The sequence below is a fragment of the Varanus komodoensis genome, unplaced genomic scaffold (genome assembly GCF_004798865.1).
Source record: "Varanus komodoensis strain SLA01 unplaced genomic scaffold, ASM479886v1 scaffold1, whole genome shotgun sequence".
In the NCBI taxonomy this organism is placed as follows: domain Eukaryota; kingdom Metazoa; phylum Chordata; class Lepidosauria; order Squamata; family Varanidae; genus Varanus; species Varanus komodoensis.
In genome coordinates, this window is record NW_025335268.1 from 93,781,181 (window position 1) to 93,801,420 (window position 20,240).

The 20,240-nt window shown below is 42.2% G+C and overlaps 1 protein-coding gene across 11 annotated transcripts in view; it reads left to right on the forward strand.

The window, feature by feature from the left end:
• The first annotated feature begins 450 nt into the window (after positions 1-450).
• The window catches only part of YEATS2 (YEATS domain containing 2), a 47,810-nt gene continuing 28,020 nt past the window's right edge, over positions 451-20,240 (forward strand). Inside the window, exons 1-16 of one of the 11 annotated variants that reach the window (XM_044435948.1) lie at positions 451-564; positions 1,759-1,854; positions 2,192-2,384; positions 2,737-3,173; positions 4,027-4,124; positions 4,225-4,317; positions 6,072-6,311; positions 7,322-7,437; positions 8,168-8,329; positions 10,536-10,647; positions 11,885-11,929; positions 12,456-12,642; positions 13,045-13,278; positions 14,630-14,788; positions 14,912-15,015; positions 20,102-20,209. In XM_044435948.1, the coding sequence (XP_044291883.1) occupies positions 3,020-3,173; positions 4,027-4,124; positions 4,225-4,317; positions 6,072-6,311; positions 7,322-7,437; positions 8,168-8,329; positions 10,536-10,647; positions 11,885-11,929; positions 12,456-12,642; positions 13,045-13,278; positions 14,630-14,788; positions 14,912-15,015; positions 20,102-20,209 (1,812 nt within the window). In that variant the 5' untranslated portion in view covers positions 451-564; positions 1,759-1,854; positions 2,192-2,384; positions 2,737-3,019. Of the gene's footprint in view, positions 565-779; positions 1,855-2,191; positions 2,385-2,736; positions 3,174-4,026; positions 4,125-4,224; positions 4,318-6,071; positions 6,312-7,321; positions 7,438-8,167; positions 8,330-10,535; positions 10,648-11,884; positions 11,930-12,455; positions 12,643-13,044; positions 13,279-14,629; positions 14,789-14,911; positions 15,016-20,101; positions 20,210-20,240 lie in introns of those variants that run through there. The other 10 variants (XM_044435965.1, XM_044435990.1, XM_044435956.1 and 7 more) reach the window with 10 other exon arrangements.

A 20,240-nucleotide genomic window follows, 5' to 3' on the forward strand; every position in this document is an offset into this window, starting at 1 on the left:
GGGTTCTCTGGAAGATTCTGACCACCTTATTGAGTCTGCTCGCCTAAGCAAAAGGTTTCCTTAAACAATGGAAAGACCGCTAAAAAGAATCAGCGCCTTAGCTCTCCAACCAATTACTGAGAAAGGAAGAGATATACAAGAAAGGATACCTAATGGCTCTTGTGCGCAATCCTAGGAAGGTTTTCAGTGTAAACTTGCACAACACTGCATACCTAACAGCCACAAAAACAATAAGACGCACATACGCCTATGAGAACAAAAAGCGCGTAAATAATTTGCAAGCGAGGCTGGTATGTCCCCTCCGTCCAGCGTATCGAGCTTCTTTAAGTAGCCACCACGAAAATGCCAGGCCGGGCCAAGCCAGCGCCCCCTCCAGCTCTCGCCTTTGCCCAATGCCCGCCCCTTCCCCGCTCTCCGCCTGCGCAGCCGCGCCTCTCCGACGCCCCGACACAGGACGGCGCTGATGGCGGCTGCGCGCTGCAGGCGGCGGCCTCGCTGAGGTTTGGGTTGGCTGATGCTGAGAGAGCGCCAGCGCGGGCCTTCCGGGGTGCCTGGAGCAAGCCGGTGAGTAATGCGGCTGGAGCCGGAGCTCTGCTTTTCGGTCTCCCGGGCGGAGAGGGGGAAGGGCGGGCGTGCACGGGGGGCGAGCGCCCCCTCTGGCGCGCTCTCGACTCTGGCGGAAGGCTGGGCTCCCTGGCAAGAGGGCTGGCTCGAGGCTTGAGGGTTGCCTTGCAAGTTTGCTTACTGTGGAACTTTGCCCGGATTCGGAAACCCAAAGGGAGCGAAAGGTCTCACTAATGCCTCTCTTATAGTCAGATCCTAACCAATCGTGTTTACTTGGGAGGAAGACTATGGATCCGCTTTCGGGTAGCTTAATTTCAAGTGAGCTCATTTAAATCCCCAGGCTTGAGGACCGATCCTAACTCTGTTTATTTGGAAACATGGATTGCAGTGGTACTTTGGAGTCCACGTGCAGCTCAGCTCTATATAGAGTTACACCAGGCTGATCCCAATGATTTCAGCTGCCTTAAACATGCTTGGCCAGGTCTGCATAATGATGGATGGTTAGGAGTGTAACTGGACAGCCTTATGTTATGCTTGCTCAGAAATAAAACTCACAGTGGGAGTTTTCCTCCTGTGCATACATGCTTGGAGCATTGTGTCTGAGAAGGTTTGTCCAAAAGGCCACCTCTCACTGAGTTATGAGAATATTAGTATGTGATATGATGGTTTTTGTTAGATGATAAGTTTTTGTTAGAAAGAATGCTGTATCTTGATGCACACTTTCCTGCAGTTGGGTCTGTTGAGGAGTCCCCTCAAAAAGTTGGCACCTGATGACCCTGAAGATGACTTTAAGTGAGGACAGGGACTACAGCAGCTACTTTTCCAACTAGCCACTTTAAGGCCACAAGCCTGCACATGTTTAATGGAAAAAAGCTCCCTGGAAAAGTTACAGGTGTTTTTTCCTATCTTAGCATGGTCTGATTTTGAGTATATATGCCTATATGTATGTAGCCCCGTCATAATAGGCCGCAGAAACTCTGTATTTCCTAACAATGTATTATGGCAGCAGTTTGCACATCCCACCTTAAGGAGTTAATGGTTAATATCTTAATGTTTTTGGTGGCTCTGAGGTTGCAAAGAACATGAGATGTGAAATTTGAAATTAAAATATAATTATGTCTTATGAAATGCAACATGCTGAAAAACTGAATTTGAGAGAGAATACTGTTTTCACTGTCAGTGTTTTTATTTAAGAAGGGTAACTGACCAAACTGAAGAAACTGAGAAGTCGCAATTGAGGTGCTGAAGCATTAGAGGGAAATCAGATTCTTCATCTCTGGCACGTCTGAGGTAAAATATAGTATAGAATTTTTGTTTATCTATAAGACCCTTCCATTGTCTTGCCGTGTGTGATATATTGACAGTGGCATATATGTTTTTCACATGTGCATGTAGTTTGCTGGCCAAAATGGGCAGGAAATGGAAGGTTATTCTTAATGAGACTGAAAAATTGCAGAATTGAAGACCTGTGTGCGTGCATGCACACATCCACAAGCCCACGGTTAAACTTCAGGCTGCATACAGATGACTTTTTGGAGACTTGGAAGCTATAGAGTAGAGCTAGCATTGCCTGTAGCAGACTGATTTAGTTTAACTTTTTTATCTCGTTATCATTGTCTCTGATCAGATAGGTTTCAAGGATTGTTTGGCTCTTCAAGCAGTGCCCTGGAAAAAAGCCACCGAGAGAGCAGTTATTTCAGTTCCCACTTTCAAGGAGAGAGACTGTGCTCTAACCTTGGAAAAGAGAATTGGAGACCTGATCCTCCTTCCCTGGTCCCTCATAGCCTGTGCAGCAAGAGCAACACTAGCTGCTCTCTCAGGTCAGGAAAACAAACTTGGAGGAAGAAGAAAGGGGGCATTTGGGGGGGGAGGGGAGGGAATGGGGGGAGTTAGCCTCTAGTCTCCTTGCATGTTGCTCTGGAGTGTCCTTGTTAGACAGGCTAAAAGGGCCTTCTTGTAAAATCTGCAAGGCAGAGGGACAAGGAGGCAGGTGCCTTGAATCACTGAGGGTTCAGTCAATAGTATTGTCCCCATAGAAACACAATTGTTGCTGCATCAGCTGATCTGTGGTTGGGTTTTGTGTGACTGTTGCTTATGATGGTTTTGTGGTGCATAATGAATGACAATGCGCTTTCTCTCCCTCATGCCCAGAGTGTTTTTCTTTTTTTAAAGGCTTTGTTGATTGCTACAAAGCAGTTCAATTCAGAATCTGGTTTGAATGAGCTGAACTACTTCATAGATCAGGGCTGGGCAACCTGTGACCCTCCAGCTGTTGCCGGATCCCGTCTCTGTCAGCCAAACCAGCATGGCCAATGGTAAGCTTTAACAAAAGCTCAAGCTCAACATCATCTGGAGAGGAGCAAATTGCCCACATCATCACAGATCTCAGTAGCATTAGGGAAAATGCTTCTTTTATTCCAATTTGGCTTCCTTTTAATGTGGCCTGAGAGTCTGAATGTATTGTTTGGTGTGGTGTTGTTTCCTCTTACCTGAAGTGAAAAAGCCAGATATGTCGGGAATCAAGAGGACTCTAGAAGAGATGGACCCAGACTATGAGGAGATCTCCGTTGCACCTACAAATAAGCGCCATAAAGCAGCTGAACAATCAGGTAGAGATTCGCTTTAATAGGGGAAGGAAGAAAGTCTCTAAAATTAGTTTCAGCATATATTCAAATAAAATTGAAAAGCTTGGTTGATAGTTCAAAGGATACCACTCTCCATTTCATTTTCTAAAAATGAAAATTACTCTATCCAGACTACACTTGTACTGAAACAAAAATACTATGGCTTCCCTTCCAATAGCAGATTTGGGGAACAGGGCGTTTCATTTAGGACTAGGGAAGGGAAGGGAGGGAAGGTTAAAAAACTGTACCACAACCATGATCCTGATTACATACAGAGATGCTATTTGTCACAGAAACACTCAAAAGCCAAGCTACATATTTGTCCTCGGAGCTTGGTCCATAATTTTATAGCTAAGTAGGCTCTTGAAATGGATTGCGTGGTTGACTGTTGAGCCTGTGGAAGTCCCAGGTTCCTTTTCAGCAGTCTTTATTATCAAATCATCTATTATCTTGTGGTTCATACATGAGCCTTGTATCCCTTAATACCTATTTGTACATTATGAGAGTATAAGAAGAGCCATGCTGAATCAGACCAAGCCCAGCATTCTGTTCACACAGCTTCTCATGAAAACTCCCAAGTAGGAGTTGGATGCAGCAGCCTCCCGTCACGTTCTCTAGGGACCAATGTCCCCAGGAATACTACCTTTGATACTGCAGGTAGCATATAGCCATCAGAACTAATAGCCATTAACAGAGTTGTCCTCCAAGAATTTGTCCAATCTTCTTTTAAAACTGTCCAAGTTGGTGGCCATCACAAATTGGGATATTAATGTTAGAAATGTGCTTAATTTCCTTGCACATATGAATCTTTCTCATTTTTGTGGGGTCTTTTTTATAGCTCGAGATGCTGCAGTACTGAAGATTGAAGCAATTATCAAAGAGCAATTTTCAGTAGAAATGAAGAATAAAGAACATGAGATTGAAGTAATAGATCAGGTATGTAGTTCTCATGCTTACAGTTTATTGAGGTGGGAAGAAGTGGGTGTTTTGCATTCACAATACTTTATAACAGGAGTTTTCTTTCCCCTTTATATAGCGCCTGATTGAGGCAAGAAGAATGATGGATAAATTGCGTGCCTGCATCGTTGCAAACTACTATGCTTCCGCTGCCCTCCTTAAAGTTGGAGAGGTAAACACTACCGCAGCAGAGCATGGCAACACAGAAAGGTTGAATCGACTTGGCAAAAAATGAAGATGGCCTTGACTTATTCTCAAATGCTTGGCATTCATGTTTTGAAACACAGTCTCAGTGGAATTGGTGAAGAGAGAAATATTTCTTCTAGTCTGTCTCTCAGTGTTCGTTGAAGACACTTAAATCATTTTGGGTTTCAGTTAACCCATAAACCCATTAACGAATACTTTAAGATGACAGCCTCTGAGTATGGGTGGTTCTTGAAGGTGTTCTCCTCCAGGTTCTCCTCTGGGGGACAAAAGCTCCTCTTCAGATAAGTGTTTGGATCCAGACAAGTACCTAAAGTAGCTTTCTTTTTTCTTCTGCTCTTCCTCACTCTCTGCTTTTTTCTTTTTCTTCCCCACTCTTTTTCCCCCTCTGTTTTGGCTGTTGCACATTTTTAAGCTTTGGGAGTGAGGAGTGGGAGTCTTCATATGTAGTTGATCTATATAGTATAGGTGCTGGTTGCTGATAAGCAGGTAAGGCACTTTTGTTTTTTAACATGGTTATTGTTAATTTTAGGGGCATCTGAATGAATTGGTGCTTTTTGTCTGGACTAAAAAAACAAATACATGAACAACCATGATCTAAAAATTGGGGTCAACATTCAGTTCAGCTTTGCAGGTCATCACAGTTGAAAGAAGTTGGAACACTGACAGTGCAATCCTATACATGTCTACTCAAAAGTAAGTCCTATTTTTAAGGAACTTGCTTCCGGGTAAGTGTGTATATGGATTGCAACCAGAAAGAAAGCTCCTTGAGTTATTCAATTAATGATAAACACAGGAGTTCAGTTAATTTAAATCCCTTTCCTGTGGTAATAGTGTGAACTGAGCACAATAAATTAAGCATAACTTTGTAACTTTGGACCTACATTGGCTGGTTACTTGACTTACTAAATTATTGGAGATTGTATTAGAGACTAAGTGCAACCCCTGAAGAACAGGCTTCGCCTCTGCTCCAGTGATCTCTCTGGATGGGCTGTTTTACTTCCTGTCATAAAAGTGAATGGCAAAATGCTGTAGTTTGGCCAGGGTGGCAATTGGCACATCTGAATCTGCTGGTAGATTTCTGGATAATTTGCTGTATATTGCCAAGGATTTCTGCCTCTCCATTTTTCAACAAGTGCAGTAACAAAATGACTCCACTCTGCCTTAAATTATACCACTAAAAAGAAGAAAGCCTGGGGAAACCAGGTGTGGGATTTTGTCTGGAAGGACTGTGAGTGCTGTTCAGCCCTAGTTCTCAAAACAAATTCCTGGGCTCAGAACTCTTCAATGTTATATGCGCATAATTTTTACCAGGTTCCAGTTGGTGGAGTTCCAGATTCTGTTAAAAAAAGATAGTAGATCTCACAGGCCTGCAGGCTGCTGCTCCTGCCCTTATTATTCTGTCTGCAGATTACATTGATAAACACTGTGAGTTCTGTTCTGCCGGTTCCTGTTGAATATACTCCTTCAAGGCAAGGTATTATTCCAAAGGTTCTGGATTCAACCTCTGACATATCTTCTTAGGAGGATCAGGTAGTGGATGATGAGAAAGATCACAGTCTGAAACTGTAGAGAGCCACTGTCATTAGGAATAGAAAATGCAAGGCTGGCTAGATAAAAGACCTAAAAGGCAGCTTCCTGTGTTCTTATGTTAGTTTCCATTTTACTCAATTCTAATTCTGAGCAAGCATTCAAATACTGTCCCTACCTGTGTTATTTCAGGGAACCAAGGCATGTGATCCTATGGTTTTTAACCACCCATCCATCAAGAAATTTTTGGAATCTCCATCCAGATCATCATCTCCTGCTAATCAGGGGTCGGAAACCCTGTCAGTTAACCATTCGGAGAGTGAATCATCTCAACACACAGACTACATGACGGGAAAGGACAATGGTAATCTGGATGCAGAAGAGAGATTGTCAAACAAGCACGGCCAGAGACTGAGCAAGAATTCTGGACAGGTAAAAGAAGACTGAGGAGTTAACTTTATCTCACCTTATTTTATCCAGTGCTGGAAAGCAGGTATAGCAGATCTACCCTTTGCTTCCGCTACACCTTCCAACCCTCACAAAGATTGTTCCCGCAATAGGGGGTTCAAGAGAAGCAAGCTCCCCTAGCATTACTGCAAGGAAAAGGACTAATTACAGATGCATTTCTGCTGATGTAGCTGATTTCCTGCTGATGTAGCCTTAAGTTCAGGGCCTAGTTCAAGACAGCTATGCTGTGGTTCCAGCCTCATCATTTATAACATTATACAGCTCCAGGTTAACTCAGTTGGAAGCTCTCAATACCTCCAGAGCAGACAGAGAGCAGTTTCTTTCCATCTCAAAATACCCTGTTTTTTTTTAATTTGGTAAAAGAACTATTCGGTAGAGGAACAGAAACAAATTTAAATTTCCCAGTATTAGCCAGTGCAGACCTCCTTTTGATTAGGCAGAAAAATCTTTTCACAGAAGAAGCCTGGCTATAGGCTGACACTCTTGGTTCTTTAACAGTTCAGAATCTCCATAGCCTCCTTCTGTCCCCACTAACAATGCAAGGCTAATTGACTTTCCCGTTGGAGCCTCAACAGAGGCCCAGCATGTGGGCCGTGGAGATGTGGGCAGGTATTTGCTGGGGCTCAAAAGGGCCTAGCCCTGCCCCTGCCAGACTATTGCAGCAGTAGCTGCCTTTCCTTCTGTTGCATCCTCCATCTCCCCTTTGCACACTGGCCCTGCTGCCAGCAGCTGGATGCACCAGTCTAGAGGGCCTGCAGTGCTTGATTTCAAATTAATTTGAAAACCCTACTTCTGCGTAGCACTTGACAATATTTGTGGCATTTTAATATCATTCTGTAATGGAGACAGGTATGGGGACAGCTTTTTATTGTTTGGCTTCAAAGGGTTAATCACAGCTGCTTTTCTAACATCTGAGGGAAATGTTTACAGTAAATATGTATGCTGAAGTGGTTTTCTAAACATTGCATCCTCAGGGCACGTCTGCTGTCGCTAGGGATCGCAAACTGGGGATGAGAAACACTGGCCTTTCCAATGAGGAGTATTCACGGTTGTTTGTGAAGAAAACCATTGTGGTTGGCAATGTCTCCAAGTTAGTATCCAGAGCTTTGGGCGTTCTTTTCACTCTCGGGCCAAGACAGAGCAACAGTCTACAGCTTTCGGCTGGCCCTGCTCGGAACCATCCCCATCATTCCTGGGCAAAGCTCCTCTCCGCTATCCTCACCCTGATCTTTTCGACAAGCTGGGTTGGAGAGGCCCTGTCCTTTTCCACACATGGTTCCCCCCACCACGCATGCAGGAAGGAGAAGCATGCCAGAACACGTGGCACTGCTTGAGCTGTATTGCACAACCAGCTTTTCCCCCAGCGGGAAAGGCCAGTGAGCAGGCGAGCGGCAGAGCAGTGCCATGGAGGCTGGGAGTGGGGAGCTCATGGTAGAAATGCTGCCACTTCCCAAGCCCTGCTGACCTTGTAGCAGCCCAGGCAAGAAGTGTGGCTAAGTGGCTTTATTCCTCCTCCCACCCTTTTTTCTGATGTGATCAGCCTTTTAAAAAAATCCCTCCTTTCTGCTAACTATGCCAACCCAAGAATTAGCATAGTTCCCCACTCCTTGTTGAACACACACTGGGGGATTGGGAGGGCTTTCCCAAGCTGCTCTGGTGTGGCTCTCTTCATCCGCAGCAGAGGAGCTTTCCCTGCTGCAACAAGGAGGCCTCCAGCAGCTGACCTCCGCAGCAGCCGGCAGCTCCTCAGCCACCTCTTCCAGGAGATACCTTGGAGAAAGGGCATGGAATAAACCTTGGTGACGTTTTCCTCCCATCAGATACATTCCACCTGATATGAGAGAGGAGAACGATCAGTCCACTCATAAGTGGATGGTGTATGTACGAGGATCCCGCCGAGAGCCCAGCATTGACCATTTTGTTAAGAAAGTCTGGTTCTTCCTTCATCCCAGCTACAAACCAAATGATCTTGTAGAAGTCAGGTAACCAATCTTTCAGCGAAATGTCCAGCTTATCCAACTCAGTGACATGTTTTCAGAAGTTCAGTGACTGTTCTATAATTCTTTTTTCATCCCTTGCATCTCATCCTCATGGCTTTCCCCTCCATGAACCAATGAAAGGTATCCTCCATTGCATATTTATCTTGTTCAGTAGCAGCATGACACAGTGGACAGCAACTTGTGCCTGAAGCAGGACAATCCATGTGGCCTATCTTTCTAACCCAACAATACACAACTTGATCAACCCTTCACAGAGTTTGGTGTGCCCCAAGGTGGGTTACAAGGGCATAATCTTCAAGCAAGCTGTAGCTTTAGTCAAGCAACATCATGTAGCTTGTAAGCAGCTCCCCCTCCCCTTTAGGGACTATGAGCGCCACTTCTTTTTAACTTCTTGAGATCCCAGGTCCTTGCCCATGTGTAAGCTTAGGGGTTCCCAGCATGGCACCCATGGATGCTAATGGGCCTGTGGTCACCTCTGTTATTGCCCACCAGGTTTCCTTCCTTTTCTTGAAAGTTATTTCTCTTTTCTAGATTTTTTTTAATTGAGGGATTGGCATGTTGCAAAGTCCTGGCTTTCAGCATTGTCATTGTTTTCAACAATGTTTCTAGGGCCCATGTGAACCCACCATTTTTGCTTCTGGTGTTCAGATTAGTGAGTCTAGTCCTGCAGGAAAAAAGAAAAAGGTAGACTGGGAGTAGCAAGCCTCCTGTGGAAAGTAGAGCATTTGAGAGTCAGGGTGTGGGTGTTTTGTGTGTGAGTGAGACCCAGTGTGACATGCTGGTTAGAGTGTTGGACTGGGGACCTGGGAGATCTGGATTCTTGTCCACTCATGGCCATGAAGCTTACATAGGACTTCGGACCAGTTTCTTACTCCCAGCCTAACCTGCCTTACAGGGTAGTTGTTGTGAGGATAACAATAAAGCAGAATAGAACTATGTAAGCCAGCTAAAGTTCCTCACAGGAAGAAAAAGATGGGAAATTTGAGTGTGTGCTGCATATGTTAGCTTCTTTGATTGACTTGGGTAGGTAATTTGGATAGATGTTTGCTTGTGTATTTTTCTGCACCACCGGTTTATCTTACATGAAATGGTCATTTTGTTGTGCTTTGTAAGAGCAAAGTAACTTACCCAAGAACCTAATTGTAAGGCAGAGTTCAGAGTGGAGTCTGAACGCTAAAACACAAAATGACTTTTCTGACTCTACAATCTGATCTGCATACTTGGAGGATCTCCCTTTGACACCATTGCTTTTGTGAGTGTACCCTGGCAACTCCTCGTGGTAGCGGGCAAATTCTGTTTGACCTTTTTCCTACAATTGGTTTTTCTGTTCTTCCCCCTCTGTACATGTTTTATGCATGTTTACTTAGCAAGGAGGAAAAGAAGCTGCAGGAAGGACCTGGGCCCAGGGAGCAAAAGATGGATGACAGGGAAAGTTAAAGAACTACAAGTTGCCATTGCTTCTCCCTGCAAAATTGCAGTTTTTGTATAATGCCAAGGAGTTTGTTATTGCATTCCTCCATTTTTCTCTGGCAAGATATTTGACTGCATAGAATGCCCTCCCCAGAGAGGCCCACCTGGTACCTATATTGTAATCTTTTAACCAGGAAAAGAGTAAATGTTATTCCCCTGATTTCTTAGTTCTTTGTTTTAAAAAATTATCAGTGCCTTTTTAGATCATTACACTGATACTGACTTTTATTCTAGTATTATTTTGGTTTTATTCTATTTTAAACTGAAGTTTTCTCATATTATGCTTTATTGTGTGTAAAGTAATGGCATGCAACCATTTTAAGTTTTGCTTTGGGAACCCAGAGGGCTTCATCTTTTGGGCAGTATAGAAATGCAATAAATCAATAAATGGAGTTCAGGAGTTTGGGACTATCTTGGAGCCAGCTGAGCTTCCTAAAGTCTTCTTGGAGTCAAATAGTTGGGCCACAAAAATTTGAAAAGTACTACAGGCTGATTCAGATTCTCTCACACTATCTAAACCTTTGCAAGTACTTGAGTATCACAATGGTGACCCTCCTAAGAAAGGCCTGGAAGTTGTGTTTGTTGTTTGTTTACTTCCACACCCAAGCTAAAAAGTATCTTGAATAATAGCAAAATTATATTTCTCTCACACTGTATTATGTGTGATTGAGCACTTTTTTAGAAGTAATGAAGACCTCCTAAATCTCCTTATTCCTAGAGAACCGCCTTTCCACTTAACCAGACGGGGCTGGGGAGAGTTTCCCGTGAGGATTCAGATTCACTTTAAAGATAGCCGGAACAAAAGGATTGATATCATACACCATTTGAAGGTAAATTTACTGTAGTGATAATGTACAGATGACACTTCATCTTGTGTATGTTTTCCTAAGAAATTACATGATAAACCCTGTTTTGTGTCCTAGTTATGGCTGTTTTCAGAGCAATTGTGTCCCATGCATATGTGAGAGCATTTGGTACTTACAATAAGCAAAGGCTTTCTTGGTTTTCTTCCACGTTGGAGATTGTTCAATTGCCCAGGCAAAGGGAAAGGACAACTTGTGCTTGCAGTGAGATCCATGTGCACAGAGAAGTACATTAGAGCTTCGAATCATGTCAGACATGTCTCTCCCCTCTTATACAGACAGGCCATGAATCAAATGACATAAAGGCACTGGGACATGACTTCAGCTCCTGATGTCATCAAGTCCACTGAGGGTGGCAGGGAGGTTCAGCCTCAGCCTCCTCTGATGGTTCCCCACCCCATTCTGAGAATACAACATAAAGTTCTCAAATCCAAGAAGACAAAAAGGCAAAAATCTTAGCAAGAAAGGCAAAATCTTAGCCAACAAACCTATTTAGCAAGTGAGCACAACCATTTTTCATAGAGCTCTTTTACATAAATGCTGCTGAAGAGGTATACTAAGATGCGCCCCAGTCTCTCAAGTTTTCTGCAAGCAAGATATGAGTGCAACAGCCCCCTGCTGCCTAAGTACCCCAACAACTGGTGTACATAGGGACACTGCCCCTGATACTGGAGACAGCATGTAATAGCCTTCTAGATGGCCTTCTTGTTCATGAATTTGTCCAGAACCTAAAGCTGTCCAAATTGTTGGTCATCACTACATCTTCAGAAAGTACACATTGCATTTATATAGCAAATTCAGCACAGGCAAAATATTTGGGTTATAGAACAAGTACATACTTTGGGACTAAATAAAAGCTGCCTGTAGTTACAGGAAGGTATCTCATTAGTGGAAGTTGTAAGATGGCAATACTCTTGTTTAAAAAAATAATCTAACTTCTATCAGCTTGTTCAAAAAACAGCTTAGAAAAATTCTGTGTCTGATTTTATCAATAAATACAAAATAGAGAAGGTATTCATTTGGTGAAGAAGACCCGAGAATGGAAAAATAGCACTTGTGTGCCACATGCCTATCTCGGGAAAATGATGCACTACACATTTTACAATTCCACAGTCACAAATGAAAAGGAGTGAGTACTAAGTCACGTATATGTGTGTACATGCATCTATTTGCTAATGTTATTTGACCTAATTGTTTCATGCAGTTGGACAGAACATATACCGGTCTGCAGACACTAGGCGCTGAAACGGTATGATTTTTACAAAATTTTCTTGTAACATTGTCAAATGGAAGTAGTGATTGTCTTTCTTGTGAAAAGAAGGGGGCAGTGAAAAGGATTATGTGCAGAGAGCATGTATTTCTCCCCATAATTATTCGAAATAATATACGGAATATTCAGAAGGTTTTGGTATTCTGATATGACAATTCCAAGGACTCAGCTTGAGTTGGTACCCAGGTACCTTATCAGGGTTCAAATGGGAGATTGTGACCTTGTGGGGTATGGATGAGTGAGAGAGATTCAAATTCCTGTGGATGCCAGCCAGTGCGCATTGACAACCCGCCCCCTTCCGTGAGTGACTATAACTACTTGAGTTGCTGTGTAGTTGAGATGGATTTAACCATACCAGCACTGTACCCCCAAATTCACTTCTTCTGTTGATGGATGCTAGTGCCATCCAGATGTCATGTGCATCTCCTGTGAACAGATCTTTTTCTTTTTCTATCTAAGTGCATACTTTTCTTACAGTAATTTTCCCTCTTTCTCTTCTGGAAAGGTGGTAGATGTTGAGTTGCATCGGCATTCTCTCAGAGAAGAATATCTCTTCTCCCAGTCTTCAGATTCTGATCTTTCTGATGCCCCCAACTCATTGCATTTGCCTTTAAACATACCAGCACCTGTGAAAGCGTCTTCACCAATAAAGCCAACACATGAATCCATTCCAGATGCTTCTGCTGAAAAAGGTAAATATAGAGGGTGTGCAGCTACTAGCATGTCTGAGCAAAGTGTCGTTGGCTGAGGCGGCTCAGTTTCCAAAACATTGGCAAGCACCAGGTCATGGAAAGCTGCTGTAAGATGTATTACAGTCAGTACATTCTCTTCCTGAAGCTTACTGGGAGCATATCCTAGGTGCTGTACAGTTTAAATGGCTGTGCAAGGAAAGAAAATCTTCTATAAGAAATCTTTGGCCTGCCTTTCTGAGTAGAAAGCACCTGTTGCTTTGGAGACAGTGACATATTGAAAATTTGGAGACACTTCCAACTGTAGAAAAAGAAACATGGACCAGAATTATTTCCAGTGTTCGATGTACCTCTTGGAGAAATTTTGCAACACTTCTCTCCCCCTTCCCCCAATTTATCTACCAGGATTCAGCACTGAAGCTGAAAGGCATACAACCTTATATTCTCTGCCATCATCTTTAGAACGGACTCCCACTAAGCTTGTGACCCAGAAAGTAACTTTTGGCTCTCACGGCAACTCAGCTTTTCAGCCAATTGCAGCTAGTTGCAAAATAGTCCCTCAAGGTCGAATCCCAAGCCCCGCTGAATCTCCAGGCAAGTCTTTCCAGCCTATCACTATGAGCTGCAAGATTGTATCAGGTAATGGCTTTGTTTATATATTGAACTATGTCATCCTGCTAGATAAGAGTGAACTGGTTTACCTTGTATTGAGTACATTCCTTCTCTTCATCTTGTATCTTGCCAGAAAAACCCACCAACGATGACCATTTTCTGTGTGGGACAAAAATACCAGACTGACCTCTTCCCCCTGTAGCCCAGCTCAGATCTTCTGAGGAGGCCTTGTTGGTTGTTCCAACAGTGCATCATCAGCTAACAGCACATCAGCAGGCCTCAGTAGTGGCACCCACGCTCTGGAACACGTTCACATGCATGTTAAGAGGCAGAAATTGTAGCAAGCTTCAAACCTCTTAAATACAATTCTTCTTTCAGATTTTCCCTGTTTTACACCCAAAATATGATACTGATCTATTTTACAACTGTTGCAGTCTTTTAATGTGCCTATTGTTTTATACTGTTTAATGTTGCATTCTATTGTAATTTGCTATATGTGTTTGTATATAAATTGCTTAGAAATCCTGGGATGTCAAGCAGTATAAAAGCATAGATGTGTTACACAAATCAAGTTAGAAGGATGAGATAGTGACACTCTAGTATATGCTGTATGACATAAGCATCTCCCTGCACCCACCCCTTAGGATATTTTTGCTCTTAATCTCACAAAGCATAAGCTCACTTGTTTGGCCATAAGGGCCAAAATGATAAAAAGAGGTGCAAAATAATGTAAAGAGGTGTGCTTATTTTAAAGGTCACAAAAATATTGGGCCTAGAAGAATCCTACACACTTAGATGCACATGGACTTCTATGATTTGTGGTTGGAGCAGGGAGGAAAAGAATGTAACATTTTTAGGTGTTCCAGCTTTCTTCCCCTACAGCACAGTTGGGCAACTTGTCCCCCTCCACTTGTTTTGACCTGCCACTTTCATCAGCCCTAGCCCACATACCCTGTGGCGAGGATTGATGAACGTTGTGGGTTAAAACACCTGGCGGGCCACAGGTAGCTCATCCCTGTCCTACAGGGAAATGTTTCTGGAAGAAACTGCCTGATTTTCATGGAGCTGTTTCTGCCTTTGCTGTAGTTGATGCAGTTCTGTCTTTGAAATACAACTTGTGATTCTGCAAATTGTTTCATTTATTTGTAGATCATTTTACAAAATAAATTAATGGGACTATTAAGGCAACTCTATTTTTTAGACACTGGACATGCTAAAACCTATTACAGTCATTAAAAAGCATTGAGGTTCTGACAATGCTAAAACGTTTAGACATAAATAGTCTTCAAGCTTACAATAAAATGGCTTTAAATATTTTTTACAATTATTTTGTGTGTCTGTCTGAAACATAATGGCGAATTCCTTTCTGTTTCTTTAGGCTCTCCAATATCAACCCCAAGTCCTTCTCCACTACCTCGAACCCCAACTTCCACTCCAGTGCATATGAAGCAAGGAACTGCCACTCCTGTAGTCAGTAACCCTTATGTTATTGTGGACAAGCCTGGCCAGCCAGTGGGAGTAGTAACCACAAGTGCAGGTGTGTATCCCACTGTGAGAGACGTGCACTCTCTTTCCCTTCTTTCCGTTGTGTGTCTTGGTATTCCAGGGGGCAATGTGTGTTTAACTTGTATCCATTCTGTTTCTCAATATTTACATATAGGTAGCCCTGCAGCTAAGGTTACAAGCATTTCTCAAGCACCTCAAGGGACAGGGTCTCCAGTCTCTAAGATCCATGGAAGCAGTTTTGCAGCCTCTGCTGTCAAGGTAAAATACATTTGAGTGGCTTTCCATTGGTGAGAAACTTCATATAAAGCAGTATGCAATGTCCTACTCTTTCTTTTTAATTTAGCACCCCAAGGCGTGTGCTTCTGCAATTGCATTGGTGCAGAGACTCTTTCCAAAGGCTATTTGTGGAATTCTAGTTAAATATTCTTTCCCAACCCCCCCCCCCTTCATTGCACCAAGCTAGATCCATTTAGAGGTTTCCATGAGGCTTCTAGCATGGCTCTCCCATGTCTCTTGCACCTGAGGTTTCCAGGGCTCTCCCACCAGAATCAAAACTTCTAAGCCTTATGTGTTACTTTTTAAATATTTGGACTGAAGTATTTGGCCCAGTGCATTTCTTACATTATGGGAGTTGAGGTGCAAAGAATGAATTGATTTAAAGAATATGCACAGAAGGGATTTTATCTTTTAGAGACAACATTTGAGAAAATAGATTGAACAGCCTTCATTTGGAATAGAGATCGGCATACTGTCGGGCATAAACCACATACCAAAACAGTATAAGCCAGGATAAGAGAAGCAAATCCAAAGGGGATTCACAGTCTTAAAATTGCACCACATAAACAATCTCCCCTAGCTATTGGGGATGTTGTAAGACCGGTGGGACTCTATACTGTATGTGGTATATCTCAAGCTGTTAACAAACATTGTGTTCACTGTTTTACTGGCTGTTAGTCATTAAATCATAGTTCTGAATCACTAACTAGATCTCTCCATCTTCTAACCCACATATCCATCATTATGGGTCTTACTAATGGGAGCAGCTAGAACAGAAATTTCAAAGGTTTGAAAAACATCTCTAGAATATGCAAAATGGGTGGTTTGCTACAATTTGCAAAATTGTACCAATCAACAATTGCACTGGTATCCAGAGGGGTAATTAAGAAAAATGCATTTGTTAAAAAGTGGTTCCCTTTTGTATTATACATCTATAATGAAAAAAACAGTTCTTAGACCACCTGTAGATTATTTTTTATTCTGGAGAGGTAATCTTACATACTAGTAGAAGTAAAACAGAATGTTACCATTTTCATTTATGAACTGTATGATTGATTGCTGTTATGTTCAAGCCTTTGTAATAATTGCAGAAGGCTTTTTCTGTACGAAATTTAACAAATTAAAAGGCAAGGTAGCTGAGGATTCTTTTCTGGGTTTTTTTAAACCGAAACAAAAGTTCCTGCTCTTATTTCAAGTAGCAGCTTGGCTGTTCCAGTCTGTTTCTAGGACAGAGTGCCCCTGAGAAAAGCACTCTCTCATGCTATAATATTATTCCTTGGAGGACTGTGTGGCATTTGGCGGAACTGGCTGCCGTATTGTGGGCAAAGGTGACAACCATCTATGTCTCCAGGAATGACCCAGAAACAATGGTCTATCACAATATATATCCAGGAACATACAGGAATGGACAAGCTGCTGCTTTAAACAGCAGCAAATCTTTTGGACAATGTTTAAAAAAATGGAGAAGGAAACCTTGGCCATCTCATCTTTTAAAGGTTAAAAACAAAAACCTTCCCCTGAAAATGTATACACTCGCCTTGTAAAGTCACAGAAAATCTGCTTTCTGGGTTGTGAATGTTCCAATGGAAAGAGGGAAAGAATTTTCAGAAGAGTGTTAGTTGCTTTGTTGGGATTAGCTAGCACCAATATGCATATTCAGAACACAGTCCTATGCATCTTTTCTTCAAAGAAAATCCTAATTTCTGGGAGCAGACAGCACAACAATCCATACTCAGGGACTGAGTATGGGTTGCCTGTGCATTGTTAAACCATGGATTGTTGTTGAAACATAGATTATTGTGTTAATTTGTTAACTATGAATGACCCATGAAAAAAACACATGGTTCAGTGTTGGATGGTGAACTTGGGTTGTTCACCATGGTTGGTTATCTCAGCTAAGTTCAGACAACATAACTTACATTCAGTACAACCCATGGTTCAGTGACAACCCACATTCAGCTCATACTCAGTCCTTGTTTGTGGATTATCAGGTTTTCTGAACCCACTCACTGACTCCAATAGCGTTGACTCCCAAATAACTGCACAAGATTGCAGCTTTAGTTCAGTTTTTCCCAGTTTGATACAATGATTTTTCATTCACTAGCCTGAGAAATCTAGAATAGCAGCCTGTTATATAAGAAACCAGTAGAAGAAGCTGCACTCTATAGACACAGCACGATTTTGATTTCCAAAAGCAGCTTATCTAGTAGGCTGGAATGTATTTCTGATTAAATGCCCTTTTCTGCAAAGCTCCAAGCATTGCCATTTATACTGTGAGAAAAGCATTCAGGGCAAGCAGAGAGGTTGGCAACTTTATAGCTACTATTGTCAAGATAATATTTATGTAAAACCGTGGGGGGTGAAAGAGCCCAAAGCACTGGTGGTGATTAGGAACCTTGCCAGGCAAAGTACTAGGATCAATTCATTTTAACTTTTTAAGTAGACACCAAGAAATGCTGTTGCTAACTCTGGTCTGGCAAAGACACCTTAAAGATACAGAGTGGGGGTTTTCTAAATGAATACAATTTGTGGTTTACAGAGTGATGGATTTATAGCAGAATCTGGGGCCTTTACATGCTAACGTGCAACTTCTTAGGTGCAAAGAGAAGCATTTATAATAGCCTTCCCTGACCTGGTGCCTTCCAGACACATTTGGAGTACAGCACCCAGAATTGCCAGTCATTGGTCCTGTTGGATAAGAGTTCTGGGATTTGCAATCCAGATGCCTCTGAAGGCCACCAGGGTGGGGAAGGCTGATTTATAACAAGTCTTTTCACATAGAACCGCAGCAGACTAATCTGACATTTGCCACGACATGTGCCAGAGACTTTCCACAGCTTTCTGGAACATTTAACCTCCAGTTGAACTGACTAAGGCTTGATACGTGATGTCTAGCCCTGGACACTATAGGTTATCGTGGGTTGAATAACTCACAATTTATTTTATTTATTTATTTATTTAGAAAATTTCTATGCCGCCCCATTCGCCGAAGCCTCGGGGTGGCTCACAACATAAATAAATAATTTCAATTAAAATAATATACATTAACAGTATAAAATAAGTCACCCACAGTATAAAATAAGTATAAACAATCAATCTAACTACTAATTGTGGATTGCTTAATGCATGATGAGCCTGTAGTGTCTGGGTTTGGACATCACCTCACTCCAGGGCCGAATGTTCAAAATAGCTGCAGAATACACCCAGCATGTACTATGGTAAATCATGCATTGATTAATATGCGACTGTTAGTCTGATTTCTATCAGAGTGAATGGTATTTGGCTCTTAGCTTGTATATTTATCCTAAGCACAGACTGCTTTCAACATATATTAATTTCTGTGTATGCAGCTTTTCAGATTACAGCTTAAGTTGCCACATCTTAAAAATATAGCATATAACCACACTTAGGCTGCAAAGCAAGGCTGGAGAACCTTTATGGTAAAGGACCATTAACCTATGGGAAAACTTAATCAGGTTAATGCAGAGTGGACCCAGAGCCAAAAGTAGGTGAAGTTGCAGGATTGCATAGCTTTTCTTCACTCTTGCGCCACTGCTTTGAAATTAGGCCAAGGGCTGCAGGTTCCCCAGCACACCTATACAGACTGAGTTACCTTCCTGCATCTATACCATGAAAATGTAATGTGTTCCAAAAGCAGTGCATTCCTTTTCTTCCTTCCCCCTCCACATGTTGTTTGAGAAGCTGGCACCTCAGAAACAAGACTTGTTATGTCCATTCAGTGGTGCCACAAACACACCAGTGCAAGCATCGTCACTTACACAGGAAAATATGCATCCATCAGAGCATTGCTGAATAGAAGTTTAGAAAGCAAACATTTAGAAGTATTTTCTTGTACCAGTGCCATATTCTCAAATTTGAAAATTTGAGTGTTAATGCACTAATGGGGTTGGGAAGCAACTGTGTGTAACTTATCAAAGTATCCCTGAGTGGCAAGTTCTTTGCAAATTATAGGTGCATATTAAAGCAAGCCTGGTACATCTTAATTGCAATGCCTTGAATTGTTCCACCTGAGTTCAGTACAATATCAGTTTTATTTTAGATGGTGTTAAAGACAGTGATGCCCTCCTATATGTGCTAATTTATCTTTCTTCATCTAATTATGGCTATTAACCAGTCAAATAAACTAAACATACTTGAATCATCTGTCTTTTAAACTTTTCTATGGATGACATAAATTTGGATATTACCAAACATCCAGTATTAAGTATGGCTTACAATTAAGTGCACAGCCTCATCATTGGTGCCTTCCAAGCTCAGAAGCCTGTGAACTCAAAGAATTCCAAGAGGCTGAAGCCAGCAGAACCCGGGAGATGATTTTCACCTCCCCAATCTCTGTCTGCGGCATTTTTGCTAAACGAAGGCACAGAAGGAGAGAGAAGATGGATGGGAGAGGCACAAAGCATTTCCTAGCCTGACCCGTGTGGTCTCCTTCCTTCTCAGCCACTATTGCACCCCACCCCCCCCCGCCTTTCTCTTCCTCGGAGGTCATTTTTACAATCACAAAGAAGCAGCAGTCTGCATGGTTCTTTCCATATCGGCTGTGGGGGCAGGGGAGAGAGGCCAGAGTCTTTGACTTCCCTTTCTGAGGTCCAAGCACTGTCTCCAACCTCAGGAAAGTTTTACCAGACAGTTCTACACTGTAGGATTTTTCTCTCCATAAACAAACCAAACATGATAATGTTACTATCACCCCAGACTCTTAAAAAATAAGAAGCACGTGCACACTTAAACTTTTGACCTCACTGATCACAATTGCTTCCCACCAATTAATCATCCAACATTTAATGGCAATGCAGCATTTTATTGACGTTGAAAACAACATGATTACATGTACTAGCCACAGATGCACTATTAAGTTAGATGGAAATAAGTGTGATTTATGATATTCCTCTACTAGCGTTCTGGACTCAGACTAAAACTCAGAACTTTTTGCAGATGTAGGCATGGTTTATATTTCTTACCTTAGATATGCTTATTCCTTGTGTTTAAAGCTTAATGCTTAAAATGAGTAGCTAGCTTAATTGTGTATTCTGTATATTAATTCTAGCAGGAGGACTCTCTGTTTGCAACCATGCCACCTCTTTGTCCAATTGGGAGTCACTCCAAGGTACAAAGCCCTAAAGCTGTGACAGGAGGACCCGGAACATTTACAAAGGTACTAGGCCTCCTTTCTTCTCTTTCTAGTG